This window comes from Oncorhynchus keta, chromosome 22, assembly GCF_023373465.1.
Source record: "Oncorhynchus keta strain PuntledgeMale-10-30-2019 chromosome 22, Oket_V2, whole genome shotgun sequence".
Lineage (NCBI taxonomy): Eukaryota > Metazoa > Chordata > Actinopteri > Salmoniformes > Salmonidae > Oncorhynchus > Oncorhynchus keta.
The window spans coordinates 55609875-55625719 of NC_068442.1; the positions used below are offsets into that span (position 1 = coordinate 55609875).

Genomic DNA, 15845 nt, shown 5'->3' on the forward strand with positions numbered 1-15845 from the left:
GTTGTCTATCATCCATACTGACCCAGTGTGTTGTCTATCATCCATACTGACCCAGTGTGTTGTCTATCATCCATACTGACCCAGTGTGTTGTCTATCATCCATACTGACCCAGTGTGTTGTCTATCATCCATACTGACCCAGTGTGTTGTCTATCATCCATACTGACCCAGTGTGTTGTCTATCATCCATACTGACCCAGTGTGTTGTCTATCATCCATACTGACCCAGTGTGTTGTCTATCATCCATACTGACCCAGTGTGTTGTCTATTATCCATACTGACCCAGTGTGTTGTCTATCATCCATACTGACCCAGTGTGTTGTCTATCATCCATACTGACCCAGTGTGTTGTCTATCATCCATACTGACCCAGTGTGTTGTCTATCATCCATACTGACCCAGTGTGTTGTCTATCATCCATACTGACCCAGTGTGTTGTCTATCATCCATACTGACCCAGTGTGTTGTCTATCATCCATACTGACCCAGTGTGTTGTCTATCATCCATACTGACCCAGTGTGTTGTCTATCATCCATACTGACCCAGTGTGTTGTCTATCATCCATACTGACCCAGTGTGTTGTCTATCATCCATACTGACCCAGTGTGTTGTCTATCATCCATACTGACCCAGTGTGTTGTCTATCTACAGGTCTATCATCCATACTGACCCAGTGTGTTGTCTATCTACAGGTCTATCATCCATACTGACCCAGTGTGTTGTCTATCTACAGGTCTATCATCCATACTGACCCAGTGTGTTGTCTATCTACAGGTCTATCATCCATACTGACCCAGTGTGTTGTCTATCATCCATACTGACCCAGTGTGTTGTCTATCTACAGGTCTATCATCCATACTGACCCAGTATGTTGTCTATCATCCATACTGACCCAGTGTGTTGTCTATCTACAGGTCTATCATCCATACTGACCCAGTGTGCTGTCTATCTACAGGTCTATCATCCATACTGACCCAGTATGTTGTCTATCATCCATACTGACCCAGTGTGTTGTCTATCTACAGGTCTATCATCCATACTGACCCAGTGTGTTGTCTATCTACAGGTCTATCCCACACCCCACGCTCTGAGAAGTTTGAGATCTCTTACAACGTCAACGATGTGGAGACGTATCTGAAATACACCAAGAGCATCAAGGACTTCCTGGAGATGTACGATGAGGAGAAGCAGACTGACCAGAACAAGTATGAAGAATGTGGAGGCAAGTACAGACTAGTAGAAACTAGTAGACACTAGTACAGACTAGTAGACACTGGTACAGACTAGTAGACACTGGTACAGACTAGTAGACACTGGTACAGACTAGTAGACACTAGTACAGACTAGTAGACACTAGTAGACACTAGTACAGACTAGTAGACACTAGTACAGACTAGTAGACACTAGTACAGACTAGTAGACACGAGTACAGACTAGTAGACCCTGGTACAGACTAGTTAGGGTTTAGTTATGCTGTGTCTGGTGTATTAATGTATTAATGTACCCTGTTAGGGTTTAGTTCTGCTGTGTCTGGGGTATTAATGTACCCTGTTAGGGTTTAGTTATGCTGTGTCTGGTGTATTAATGTATTAATGTACCCTGTTAGGGTTTAGTTCTGCTGTGTCTGGTGTATTAATGTACCCTGTTAGGGTTTAGTTCTGCTGTGTCTGGTGTATTAATGTACCCTGTTAGGGTTTAGTTATGCTGTGTCTGGTGTATTAATGTACCCTGTTAGGGTTTAGTTCTGCTGTGTCTGGTGTATTAATGTACCCTGTTAGGGTTTAGTTCTGCTGTGTCTGGTGTATTAATGTACCCTGTTAGGGTTTAGTTATGCTGTGTCTGGTGTATTAATGTACCCTGTTAGGGTTTAGTTATGCTGTGTCTGGGGTATTAATGTATTAATGTACCGTGTTAGGGTTTAGTTATTGGTCTATATTGTCTGCTCAGGTGACTGATCTAATTGGTCTCTCTGTGCCTGTAGATTTACCTGAATCGTACAGGGACCGTGGTGAGCTGGAGAGTGACGCTGGAGTGAGGAAGGCCTGCAGGTTCAAGCGGACCTGGCTGGGACCCTGTGCTGGTCTGGATGGTCACGATGAAAACTTTGGCTTCAAGGATGGGAAACCCTGTCTGATCGCCAAGCTCAACAGGATCATCAACTTCCGACCAAGGGTATGTCCACATGCCCCACGCTAATCTAGTTTATACCATTGATTAAGCTTGGTTAACGTAGAAGTCAAGTCTTGTGTAATTTGGTCAGCTGTGTGATTCACTTCTGGGTCCATACGTGTTCGATATTGAGAGTTCCAGCAAAAACGAAGTCTCTACCCTCGCAAGGAAACTCTCAACCAAAAACGAAGTCTCTACCCTCGCAAGGAAACTCTCAGCCAAAAACGAAGTCTCTACCCTCGCAAGGAAACTCTCAGCCAAAAACGAAGTCTCTACCCTCGCAAGGAAACTCTCAGCCAAAAACGAAGTCTCTACCCTCGCAAGGAAACTCTCAGCCAAAAACGAAGTCTCTACCCTCGCAAGGAAACTCTCAGCCAAAAACGAAGTCTCTACCCTCGCAAGGAAACTCTCAGCCAAAAACGAAGTCTCTACCCTCGCAAGGAAACTCTCAGCCAAAAACGAAGTCTCTACCCTCGCAAGGAAACTCTCAGCCAAAAACGAAGTCTCTACCCTCGCAAGGAAACTCTCAGCCAAAAACGAAGTCTCTACCCTCGCAAGGAAACTCTCAGCCAAAAACGAAGTCTCTACCCTCGCAAGGAAACTCTCAGCCAAAAACGAAGTCTCTACCCTCGCAAGGAAACTCTCAGCCAAAAACGAAGTCTCTACCCTCGCAAGGAAACTCTCAGCCAAAAACGAAGTCTCTACCCTCGCAAGGAAACTCTCAGCCAAAACGAAGTCTCTACCCTCGCAAGGAAACTCTCAGCCAAAAATGAAGTCTCTACCCTCGCAAGGAAACTCTCAGCCAATGCCACTCCCCCCTTTATGATTCGTGTCGGCGCACACCAAGCATTCAAGGTGAAGCCGCCGTTTAAGCACCGCCTTCGCCCAATCCTGATACGTCTAGATAACCAGTGAGGAAAACCCCCAAAACTGAACTACTGCTGCTCGAACATCACGCATCCCATTCAGTCCCGGAAGACTCTTCGGTCCACCCGCAGAATAACCTTTTATTTATTGATTTATTTGAGGTTTCCTTCAATTTCCTGTGGTAGATTTTAGCCTCCATGTATGCTAAACTGAATGTGCCAGAACACAGGTCCTCCAGACCTGAAACACAGCCTGTATCAACAGACCCTCCAGACCTGAAACAGTCTGGTATCACCAGACCCTCCAGACCTGAAACAGTCTGGTATCACCAGACCCTCCAGACCTGAAACAGTCTGGTATCACCAGACCCTCCAGACCTGAAACACAGTCTGGTATCACCAGACCCTCCAGACCTGAAACACAGTCTGGTATCAGCAGACCCTCCAGACCTGAAACACAGTCTGGTATCAACAGACCCTCCAGACCTGAAACACAGCCTGTATCAACAGACCCTCCAGACCTGAAACACAGCCTGTATCAACAGACCCTCCAGACCTGAAACACAGCCTGTATCAACAGACCCTCCAGACCTGAAACACAGCCTGGTATCAACAGACCCTCCAGACCTGAAACACAGCTTGTATCACCAGACCATGACTCTACTTCCTGTAGTCTTGACTGTGTGGCGATAGAAGTTAACACTGAGGGACACTTCACAGAAACAGGTTCAGGGTGATAACCTGATAATGACAACAGTGCTTATTGGTCCGGGTTAGGCTAATACAATAATGCTGTTGGGTCTGTCTGGGTTAGGCTAATACAATAATGCTGTTGGGTCTGTCTGGGTTAGGCTAATACAATAATGCTGTTGGGTCTGTCAGGGTAAGGATAATACGATGATGCTGATTGGTCTGTCAGGGTTAGGTTAATACGATAATGCCGATTGGTCTGTCAGGGTTAGGTTAATACGATAATGCTGATTGGTCTGTCAGGGTTAGGTTAATACGATAATGCTGATTGGTCTGTCAGGGTTAGGTTAATACGATAATGCCGATTGGTCTGTCAGGGTTAGGTTAATACGATAATGCTGATTGGTCTGTCAGGGTTAGGTTAATACGATAATGCCGATTGGTCTGTCAGGGTTAGGTTAATACGATAATGCCGATTGGTCTGTCAGGGTTTGGTTAAGGTTACCGATTGGTCTGTCAGGGTTAGGTTAATACGATAATGCCGATCGGTCTGTCAGGGTTAGGTTAATACGATAATGCTGATTGGTCTGTCAGGGTTAGGTTAATACGATAATGCTGATTGGTCTGTCAGGGTGAGGTTTAGGTGATTTTTTTATTTTACCTTTATTTAACTAGGCAAGTCAGTTAAGAACAAATTCTTATTTTCAATGACGGCCTGGGAACAGTGGGTTAACTGCCTGTTCAGGGGCAGAACGACAGATTTGTACCTTGTCAGCTCGGGGATTTGAACTTGCAACCTTCCGGTTACTAGTCCAATGCACTAACCACTAGGCTACCCTGCCGCCCATGCTGATTGGTCTGTCTGGGTTAGGTTAATACGATAATGCTGATTGGTCTGTCAGGGTTAGGTTATGGTGATAATGCTGTTGGGCTGTCTGGGTTTTGTTTCAGCCTCCAACCAACAATGCCTCCGTCCCCGAAGCCGGCCAGAGCAGAGTCCAGACCAACGTTATCCCCATCCACTGTCAGAACAAGGTACGCCTCGCACGGGACTGGGAAGCATATCATATAGACGACATCCAAAATGGCACCCTTTCCCCTATATAGTGCACTGTCATTTTGACCAGGGCCAATAGGGTTCTGGTCAAAAGGGTGCCATTTCTGATACCATACAATGAACTTGTTGTTCCCTTACATCACGCTGTCAGGGATAAATGCTATGCTTGTTCTCTGCATGTGCTTTTTAGTCCTGCTAGATTTAGGCTATATTCAATTGTAATATAGAACTAGTTTATACCTTAGGAAAAAGATCCAACACTGTGATGTCATTCTCCACAGAGAGAGGAGGATGCTAGCAAGATTGGTGAGATCAAGTACTATGGCATGGGCATGGGGTTCCCCCTCCAGTACTACCCCTACTATGGCAAGCTGCTGCACCCCAATTACCTACAGCCTCTGGTGGCCATCCAGTTTACCAACCTCACCTTCAACGAGGAGCTGCGTCTCGAGTGCAAAGTGTACGGAGCGAACATTGACTACAGCGAGAAAGATCGCTACCAAGGACGATTTGACGTTAAGTTCACCATCACCAATTCATGACCTCAGAAAAAACACACTGTTATCCTCCCACATTTCAAAACAAGATGATTTAGGAAAAAAAAAAAAAAAAAATTAGTTATATTAAAAAACACGACTAGTCTTGGAACAAACTTTCATAATATACGGGACCTAGAGTCAATCTGTGTACATCACACTGGCTTTTCTGCATAATGTCTAGGGTTAGAATGTACTTTACAGGAAGAGTAGCACTAAGCAACATATTTATTCTACTGTAAATGACAAGTCCCTGAGCCATGGGACATGTTCATCTCTTACTGTAAATTGCAATTCCACTACTGATATGTAGCGAGCAGTGTTTCTGTCTGTCCCCCTAAGTATTCTGCCTAACGTGGTTTCTATATATGTTTGGAGTGTCCAGTACAGTAGTGGTATACAGTGGTCCTTTCCAAGCCATGTTGTAATTTCTGTTGTCTTATGTCAGTAAGCTTTAGTGGTCCAAGGTGTGTTTTGTGTTTTAATGTGAGTGTGTGGATATGTGTTAATGTGCTCTTACTAACTGAAAATACTGGCATGGTACGCTCTGATCTCCAAGTCTGTCAGTAAACGGATGCACTCCCTGGAATGATTTTCCTGTGTCTTTTTGAGTTGATTGTGGGACAATATTTCTACATTACTCTTTTTCTTTTTGCATCAACTTTAATATGGGACAGAGGGTTTAATGAAATGTCTTGTTTGATACTCCTCTCTCTATGTTCAATGCTTCTCCTCCTCCTCTCTATGTTCAATGCTTCTCCTCCTCCTCTCTATGTTCAATGCTTCTCCTCCTCCTCTCTATGTTCAATGCTTCTCCTCCTCCTCCTCTCTATGTTCAATGCTTCTCCTCCTCTCTATGTTCAATGCTTCTCCTCCTCCTCTCTATGTTCAATGCTTCTCCTCTCTCTATGTTCAATGCTTCTCCTCCTCCTCCTCCATGTTCAATGCTTCTCCCCCTCCTCTCTGTTCAATGCTTCTCTCTCTGTTCAATGCTTCTCCTCTCTATGTTCAATGCTTCTCCTCCGCCTCCTCTCTATGTTCAATGTTTCTCCTCCTCCTCTATGTTCAATGCTTCTCCCCTCTCTCTATGTTCAATGCTTCTCCTCCCCCTCTCTCTATGTTCAATGCTTCTCCTCCCCCTCTCTCTATGTTCAATGCTTCTCCCCCTCCTCCTCTCTATGTTCAATGCTTCTCCTCCTCCGCCTCTCTATGTTCAATGCTCCTCCTCCTCCTCTCTGTTCAATGCTTCTCCTCCTCTCTATGTTCAATGCTTCTTCTCCCTCTATGTTCAATGATTCTCCTCCTCTCTCTATGTTCAATGATTCTCCTCCTCTCTATGTTCAATGCTTCTCCTCCTCCTCTCTCTATGTTCAATGCTTCTTCTCCCTCTATGTTCAATGATTCTCCTCCTCTCTCTATGTTCAATGCTTCTCCTCCTCCTCTCTCTATGTTCAATGCTTCTTCTCCCTCTATGTTGAATGCTTCTCCTCCTCCTCTATGTTCAATGCTTCTCCCCCTCTCTATGTTCAATGCTTCTCCTCCTCCGCCTCCTCTCTATGTTCAATGCTCCTCCTCCTCCTCTCTATGTTCAATGCTTCTCTCCTCTCTGTTCAATGCTTCTCCTCCTCTCTCTATGTTCAATGCTTCTCCCCCTCCTCTCTATGTTCAATGCTTCTCCTCCTCCTCTCTATGTTCAATGCTTCTCTCCTCTCTGTTCAATGCTTCTCCTCCTCTCTCTATGTTCAATGCTTCTCCCCCTCCTCTATGTTCAATGCTTCTCCTCCTCCGCCTCCTCTCTATGTTCAATGCTCCTCCTCCTCCTCTCTATGTTCAATGCTTCTCTCCTCTCTGTTCAATGCTTCTCCTCCTCCTCTCTCTATGTTCAATGCTTCCCCTCCTCCTCTCTCTATGTTCAATGCTTCTCCTCCTCTCTCTATGTTCAATGCTTCTCCCCGTCCTCTCTATGTTCAATGCTTCTCCTCCTCCTCCTCTATGTTCAATGCTCCTCCTCCTCCTCTCTATGTTCAATGCTCCTCCTCCTCCTCTATGTTCAATGCTTCTCCTCCTCTCTATGTTCAATGCTCCTCCTCCTCCTCCTCTATGTTCAATGCTTCTCCTCCTCTATGTTCAATGCTTCTCCTCCTCTATGTTCAATGCTTCTCTCCTCTATGTTCAATGCTTCTCCTCCTCCTCTCTATGTTCAATGCTTCTCCTCCTCCTCTCTATGTTCAATGCTTCTCCTCCTCCTCTCTATGTTCAATGCTTCTCCTCCTCCTCTCTATGTTCAATGCTTCTCCTCCTCCTCTCTATGTTCAATGCTTCTCCTCCTCCTCTCTATGTTCAATGCTTCTCCTCCTCTCTATGTTCAATGCTTCTCCTCCTCCTCTCTATGTTCAATGCTTCTCCTCCTCCTCTCTATGTTCAATGCTTCTCCTCCTCTCTATGTTCAATGCTTCTCCTCCTCTATGTTCAATGCTTCTCCTCCTCCTCTCTATGTTCAATGCTTCTCTCCTCTATGTTCAATGCTTCTCCTCCTCCTCTCTATGTTCAATGCTTCTCTCTATGTTCAATGCTTCTCCTCCTCCTCTCTATGTTCAATGCTTCTCCTCCTCTCTATGTTCAATGCTTCTCCTCCTCCTCTCTATGTTCAATGCTTCTCCTCCTCCTCTCTATGTTCAATGCTTCTCCTCCTCCTCTCTATGTTCAATGCTTCTCCTCCTCCTCTCTATGTTCAATGCTTCTCCTCCTCCTCTCTATGTTCAATGCTTCTCCTCCTCCTCTCTATGTTCAATGCTTCTCCTCCTCCTCTCTATGTTCAATGCTTCTCCTCCTCCTCTCTATGTTCAATGCTTCTCCTCCTCTCTATGTTCAATGCTTCTCCTCCTCCTCTCTATGTTCAATGCTTCTCCTCCTCCTCTCTATGTTCAATGCTTCTCCTCCTCCTCTCTATGTTCAATGCTCCTCCTCCTCTATGTTCAATGCTTCTCCTCCTCCTCTCTATGTTCAATGCTTCTCCTCCTCCTCTCTATGTTCAATGCTTCTCCTCCTCTATGTTCAATGCTTCTCCTCCTCTATGTTCAATGCTTCTCCTCCTCCATGTAGTCTAGAGCAGTGTTCTGTGTCCTGCAGCAGGCAGGGAAGACCATCTTCCTCCCTCCTCCATGGAAACACTGACAGCAACTCTGTGTTTTTAAAACCAACCCTTTTATTTGCTGGAGACATCACATGACGTGGTGCAACTTTCTAATGAAGTCATTTTCATGGTGGAATAGTTTTATATTTATGCAGTTGTACAATTTTTTGTTTTCCGCAGGAAAAAGTGTAATGTATGGATCCGATACCAAAGTCGCTGGTGTAAACGTCAGAATATCAGAAGCAATGCAGTACCCTGTGTAATAGGAGGTTTTGTTGGTGTAAAAGTTATCAATGTTGAACATCCGGACACTCGTCAGGAGTCCATCTGGGTAAGACCTTAAAGACAAAATAAATGGAGAAATTATCCCGTGGTCAATGTCTCTTTTATTTAAATACATACTCATAGAAATGGAATGTGTATTTGTGTAATAATCTTCATCCATCCAAAATCTTGAAGAAATATTGGACCTGTTGAAAGGGAAATTAACAATTATGAATCTCTGAAAAATGACTAAATTCTCCTGAAATCCTAGTTTAGAAACAGGCTTACTGTAACTAAAATATTGCATTTGGTAGATAGCTTTTTTAAATGATGTGGCCTATCCCAGACAGCATATGCCTAGGTTGAGTTATAGTAGAATAGTAGTAGGGAGAACGTGCATTTCAAGGCTCATGAAAGTGTTGGACAACGTGTTGACAGTGATGAGTAACAACGTGATGACAGCGCTGAGTAACAACGTGTTGACAGCGCTGAGTAACAACGTGTTGACAGTGATGAGTGACAACGTGTTGACAGCGCTGAGTAACAACGTGTTGACAGCGCTGAGTGACAACGTGTTGACAGCGCTGAGTGACAACGTGTTGACAGCGCTGAGTAACAACGTGTTGACAGCGCTGAGTGACAACGTGTTGACAGCGCTGAGTGACAACGTGTTGACAGCGCTGAGTAACAACGTGTTGACAGCACTGAGTAACAACGTGTTGACAGCGCTGAGTAACAACGTGTTGACAGCGCTGAGTAACAACGTGATGACAGCGCTGAGTAACAACGTGATGACAGCGCTGAGTAACAACGTGTTGACAGCGCTGAGTAACAACGTGTTGACAGCGCTGAGTAACAACGTGTTGACAGCGCTGAGTAACAACGTGTTGACAGCGCTGAGTAACAACGTGTTGACAGCGCTGAGTAACAACGTGTTGACAGCGCTGAGTAACAACGTGTTGACAGCGCTGAGTAACAACGTGTTGACAGCGCTGAGTAACAACGTGTTGACAGCGCTGAGTAACAACGTGTTGACAGCGCTGAGTAACAACGTGTTGACAGTGCTGAGTAACAACGTGTTGACAGCGCTGAGTAACAACGTGATGACAGCGCTGAGTAACAACGTGTTGACAGCGCTGAGTAACAACGTGTTGACAGCGCTGAGTAACAACGTGTTGACAGCGCTGAGTGACAACGTGTTGACAGCGCTGAGTAACAACGTGTTGACAGCGCTGAGTAACAACGTGTTGACAGCGCTGAGTAACAACGTGTTGACAGCGCTGAGTAACAACGTGATGAGTAACAACGTGATGACAGCGCTGAGTAACAACGTGATGACAGCGCTGAGTAACAACGTGTTGACAGCGCTGAGTAACAACGTGTTGACAGCGCTGAGTAACAACGTGTTGACAGCGCTGAGTAACAACGTGTTGACAGCGCTGAGTAACAACGTGTTGACAGCGCTGAGTAACAACGTGTTGACAGCGCTGAGTAACAACGTGTTGACAGCGCTGAGTAACAACGTGTTGACAGCGCTGAGTGACAACGTGTTGACAGCGCTGAGTAACAACGTGTTGACAGCGCTGAGTAACAACGTGTTGACAGCACTGAGTAACAACGTGTTGACAGTGATGAGTGACAACGTGTTGACAGCGCTGAGTAACAACGTGTTGACAGCGCTGAGTAACAACGTGTTGACAGCGCTGAGTGACAACGTGATGAGTAACAACGTGTTGACAGTGATGAGTAACAACGTGTTGACAGCGCTGAGTGACAACGTGATGAGTAACAACGTGTTGACAGCGCTGAGTAACAACGTGTTGACAGCGCTGAGTAACAACGTGTTGACAGCGCTGAGTAACAACTTGTTGACAGCGCTGAGTAACAACGTGTTGACAGCGCTGAGTAACAACGTGTTGACAGCGCTGACGTGTGACAGCGCTGAGTAACAACGTGTTGACAGCGCTGAGTGACAACGTGTTGACAGCGCTGAGTAACAACGTGTTGACAGCGCTGAGTAACAACGTGTTGACAGCGCTGAGTAACAACGTGTTGACAGCGCTGAGTAACAACGTGTTGACAGCGCTGAGTAACAACGTGTTGACAGCGCTGAGTAACAACGTGTTGACAGCGCTGAGTAACAACGTGTTGACAGCGCTGAGTGACAACGTGTTGACAGCGCTGAGTAACAACGTGTTGACAGCGCTGAGTGACAACGTGTTGACAGCGCTGAGTGACAACGTGTTGACAGCGCTGAGTAACAACGTGTTGACAGCGCTGAGTAACAACGTGTTGACAGCGCTGAGTAACAACGTGTTGACAGCGCTGAGTAACAACGTGTTGACAGCGCTGAGTAACAACGTGTTGACAGCGCTGAGTAACAACGTGTTGACAGCGCTGAGTAACAACGTGTTGACAGCGCTGAGTAACAACGTGTTGACAGCGCTGAGTAACAACGTGATGACAGCGCTGAGTAACAACGTGTGACAGCGCTGAGTAACAACGTGTTGACAGCGCTGAGTAACAACGTGTTGACAGCGCTGAGTAACAACGTGTTGACAGCGCTGAGTAACAACGTGAGTGACAGCGCTGAGTAACAACGTGATGACAGCGCTGAGTAACAACGTGTTGACAGCGCTGAGTAACAACGTGTTGACAGCGCTGAGTAACAACGTGTTGACAGCGCTGAGTAACAACGTGTGACAGCGCTGATGACAGCGCTGAGTGACAACGTGATGACAGCGCTGAGTAACAACGTGTTGACAGCGCTGAGTAACAACGTGTTGACAGCGCTGAGTCACAACGTGATGAGTAACAACGTGATGACAGCGCTGAGTAACAACGTGATGAGTAACAACGTGTTGACAGCGCTGAGTCACAACGTGTTGACAGCGCTGAGTAACAACGTGTTGACAGCGCTGAGTAACAACGTGTTGACAGCGCTGAGTGACAACGTGTTGACAGCGCTGAGTGACAACGTGTTGACAGCGCTGAGTGACAACGTGTTGACAGCGCTGAGTAACAACGTGTTGACAGCGCTGAGTAACAACGTGTTGACAGCGATGAGTAACAACGTGATGACAGCGCTGAGTAACAACGTGTTGACAGCGCTGAGTAACAAGTGACAGCGCTGAGTAACAACGTGTTGACAGCGCTGAGTAACAACGTGTTGACAGCGCTGAGTAACAACGTGTTGACAGCGCTGAGTAACAACGTGTTGACAGCGCTGAGTGACAACGTGTTGACAGCGCTGAGTAACAACGTGTTGACAGCGCTGAGTAACAACGTGTTGACAGCGCTAACAACGTGTTGACAGCGCTGAGTAACAACGTGTTGACAGCGCTGAGTAACAACGTGTTGACAGCGCTGAGTAACAACGTGTTGACAGCGCTGAGTAACAACGTGATGACAGCGCTGAGTAACAACGTGTTGACAGCGCTGAGTAACAACGTGTTGACAGCGCTGAGTAACAACGTGTTGACAGCGCTGAGTAACAACGTGTTGAGCGCAGCGTGTTGACAGCGCTGAGTAACAACGTGATGACAGCGCTGAGTAACAACGTGTTGACAGTGTGACAACGTGTTGACAGCGCTGAGTAACAACGTGTTGACAGCGCTGAGTAACAACGTGTTGACAGCGCTGAGTGACAACGTGTTGACAGCGCTGAGTAACAACGTGTTGACAGCGCTGAGTGACAACGTGTTGACAGCGCTGAGTAACAACGTGTTGACAGCGCTGAGTAACAACGTGTTGACAGCGCTGAGTAACAACGTGTTGACAGCGCTGAGTAACAACGTGTTGACAGCGCTGAGTAACAACGTGTTGACAGCGCTGAGTAACAACGTGTTGACAGCGCTGAGTAACAACGTGTTGACAGCGCTGAGTAACAACGTGTTGACAGCGCTGAGTAACAACGTGTTGACAGCGCTGAGTAACAACGTGTTGACAGCGCTGAGTAACAACGTGTTGACAGCGCTGAGTAACAACGTGTTGACAGCGCTGAGTAACAACGTGTTGACAGCGCTGAGTAACAACGTGTTGACAGCGCTGAGTAACAACGTGATGACAGCGCTGAGTAACAACGTGTTGACAGCGCTGAGTAACAACGTGTTGACAGCGCTGAGTAACAACGTGTTGACAGCGCTGAGTAACAACGTGTTGACAGCGCTGAGTAACAACGTGTTGACAGCGCTGAGTAACAACGTGTTGACAGCGCTGAGTAACAACGTGTTGACAGCGCTGAGTAACAACGTGTTGACAGCGCTGAGTGACGTGTTGACAGCGCTGAGTAACAACGTGTTGACAGCGCTGAGTAACAACGTGTTGACAGCGCTGAGTAACAACGTGTTGACAGCGCTGAGTAACAACGTGTTGACAGCGCTGAGTAACAACGTGTTGACAGCGCTGAGTAACAACGTGTTGACAGCGCTGACAACGTGATGAGTAACAACGTGTTGACAGCGCTGAGTAACAACGTGATGACAGCGCGCTGACAGCGCTGAGTAACAACGTGTTGACAGCGCTGAGTAACAACGTGTTGACAGCGCTGAGTAACAACGTGTTGACAGCGCTGAGTAACAACGTGTTGACAGCACTGAGTGACAACGTGTTGACAGCGCTGAGTAACAACGTGTTGACAGCGCTGAGTAACAACGTGTTGACAGCGCTGAGTAACAACGTGTTGACAGCGCTGAGTAACAACGTGACAGCGCTGAGTAACAACGTGTTGACAGCGCTGAGTGACAACGTGTTGACAGCGCTGAGTAACAACGTGTTGACAGCGCTGAGTAACAACGTGTTGACAGCGCTGAGTAACAACGTGTTGACAGCGCTGAGTAACAACGTGTGACACAGCGCTGAGTAACAACGTGTTGACAGCGCTGAGTAACAACGTGATGACAGCGCTGAGACAGCGCTGAGTAACAACGTGTTGACAGCGCTGAGTAACAACGTGTTGACAGCGCTGAGTAACAACGTGATGACAGCGCTGAGTAACAACGTGTTGACAGCGCTGAGTAACAACGTGTTGACAGCGCTGAGTAACAACGTGTTGACAGCGCTGAGTAACAACGTGTTGACAGCGCTGAGTAACAACGTGTTGACAGCGCTGAGTAACAACGTGTTGACAGCGCTGAGTAACAACGTGATGACAGCGCTGAGTAACAACGTGATGACAGCGCTGAGTGACAACGTGTTGACAGCGCTGAGTAACAACGTGTTGACAGCGCTGAGTAACAACGTGTGACAGCTGAGTAACAACGTGTTGACAGCGCTGAGTAACAACGTGTTGACAGCGCTGAGTAACAACGTGTTGACAGCGCTGAGTGACAACGTGATGACAGCGCTGAGTGACAACGTGTTGACAGCGCTGAGTAACAACGTGTTGACTGAGTAACAACGTGCTGAGTAACAACGTGTTGACAGCACTGAGTAACAACGTGTTGACAGCGCTGAGTAACAACGTGTTGACAGCGCTGAGTAACAACGTGTTGACAGCGCTGAGTAACAACGTGTTGACAGCGCTGAGTGACAACGTGTTGACAGCGCTGAGTAACAACGTGTTGACAGCGCGCTGAGCTGAGTAACAACGTGATGACAGCGCTGAGTAACAACGTGTTGACAGCGCTGAGTAACAACGTGTTGACAGCGCTGAGTAACAACGTGTTGACAGCGCTGAGTAACAACGTGTTGACAGCGCTGAGTAACAACGTGTTGACAGCGCTGAGTAACAACTTGTTGACAGCTGAGTAACAACGTGTTGACAGCGCTGAGTAACAACGTGTTGACAGCGCTGAGTAACAACGTGTTGACAGCGCTGAGTAACAACGTGTTGACAGCGCTGAGTAACAACGTGTTGACAGCGCTGAGTAACAACGTGTTGACAGCGCTGAGTGACAGCTGAGTGACAACGTGTTGACAGCGCTGAGTAACAACGTGTTGACAGCGCTGAGTAACAACGTGTTGACAGCTGAGTAACAACGTGTTGACAGCGCTGAGTAACAACGTGTTGACAGCGCTGAGTGACAACGTGTTGACAGCGCTGAGTAACAACGTGTTGACAGCGCTGAGTAACAACGTGTTGACAGCTGAGCTGACAGTGACAACGTGTTGACAGCGCTGAGTAACAACGTGTTGACAGCGCTGAGTAACAACGTGTTGACAGCGCGCTGAGTGACAGCGTAACAACGTGACAGCGCTGAGTAACAACGTGTTGACAGCGCTGAGTAACAACGTGTTGACAGCGCTGAGTAACAACGTGTTGACAGCGCTGAGTAACAACGTGTTGACAGCGCTGAGTGACAACGTGCTGACAGCGCTGAGTAACAACGTGTTGACAGCGCTGAGTAACAACGTGTTGACAGCGCTGAGTAACAATGACAGCGCTGAGTAACAACGTGTTGACAGCGCTGAGTAACAACGTGATGACAGCAGTTGACAGCGCTGACGTGTTGACAGCGCTGAGTAACAACAGTGTGACAGCGCAGTAACAACGTGATGACAGCGCTGAACACGTGTTGACAGCGCTGAGTAACAACAGACGTGTTGACAGCACTGAGTAACAACGTGTTGACAGCGCTGAGTAACAACGTGTTGACAGCGCTGAGTGACAACATGACAGACTGAGTAACAACGTGTTGACAGCGCAGTAACAACGTGTTGACAGCTGAGTAACAACATGACAGACTGAGTAACAACGTGTTGACAGCGCTGAGTAACAACGTGTTGACAGCGCTGAGTAACAACGTGTTGACAGCGCTGAGTAACAACGTGTTGACAGTGCTGAGTAACAACGTGTTGACAGCGCTGAGTGACAACGTGTTGACAGCGCTGAGTGACAACGTGTTGACAGTGCTGAGTAACAACATGACAGCGCTGAGTAACAACGTGTGACAGCGCTGAGTAACAACGTGACTGACAGCGCTGAGTAACAACGTGTTGACAGCGCTGAGTAACAACGTGTTGACAGCGCTGAGTAACAACGTGTTGACAGCGCTGAGTGACAACGTGTTGACAGCGCTGAGTGACAACGTGTTGACAGCGCAGTAACACTGAGTAACAACGTGATGACAGCGCTGAGTAACAACGTGTTGACAGCGCTGAGTAACAACGTGATGACAGCGCTGAGTA

The 15845-nt window shown here is 47.0% G+C and overlaps 2 protein-coding genes and 1 long non-coding RNA gene across 3 annotated transcripts in view; 2 read left to right on the top strand and 1 right to left on the bottom strand.

The window, feature by feature from the left end:
- Positions 1–8819, top strand: part of atp1b1a (ATPase Na+/K+ transporting subunit beta 1a) — a 27470-nt gene extending 18651 nt beyond the window's left edge. Inside the window, exons 3-6 of the mRNA XM_052475675.1 lie at positions 1069–1224; positions 1984–2174; positions 4679–4762; positions 5066–8819. Coding sequence (XP_052331635.1) covers positions 1069–1224; positions 1984–2174; positions 4679–4762; positions 5066–5326 — 692 coding nt within the window. The 3' untranslated portion in view covers positions 5327–8819. The remainder of the gene's footprint in view (positions 1–1068; positions 1225–1983; positions 2175–4678; positions 4763–5065) is intronic.
- LOC127910762 (uncharacterized) lies at positions 3888–4664 on the top strand. The gene is made up of 4 exons (XR_008076134.1): positions 3888–3999; positions 4037–4110; positions 4148–4184; positions 4291–4664. It is a non-coding gene; the product is annotated as an uncharacterized LOC127910762 (long non-coding RNA).
- The window catches only part of nme7 (NME/NM23 family member 7), a 144249-nt gene continuing 137220 nt past the window's right edge, over positions 8817–15845 (bottom strand). Inside the window, 1 exon segment of the mRNA XM_052475674.1 lies at positions 8817–8923. Within this exon segment, the coding sequence (XP_052331634.1) occupies positions 8891–8923 (33 nt within the window). The 3' untranslated portion in view covers positions 8817–8890.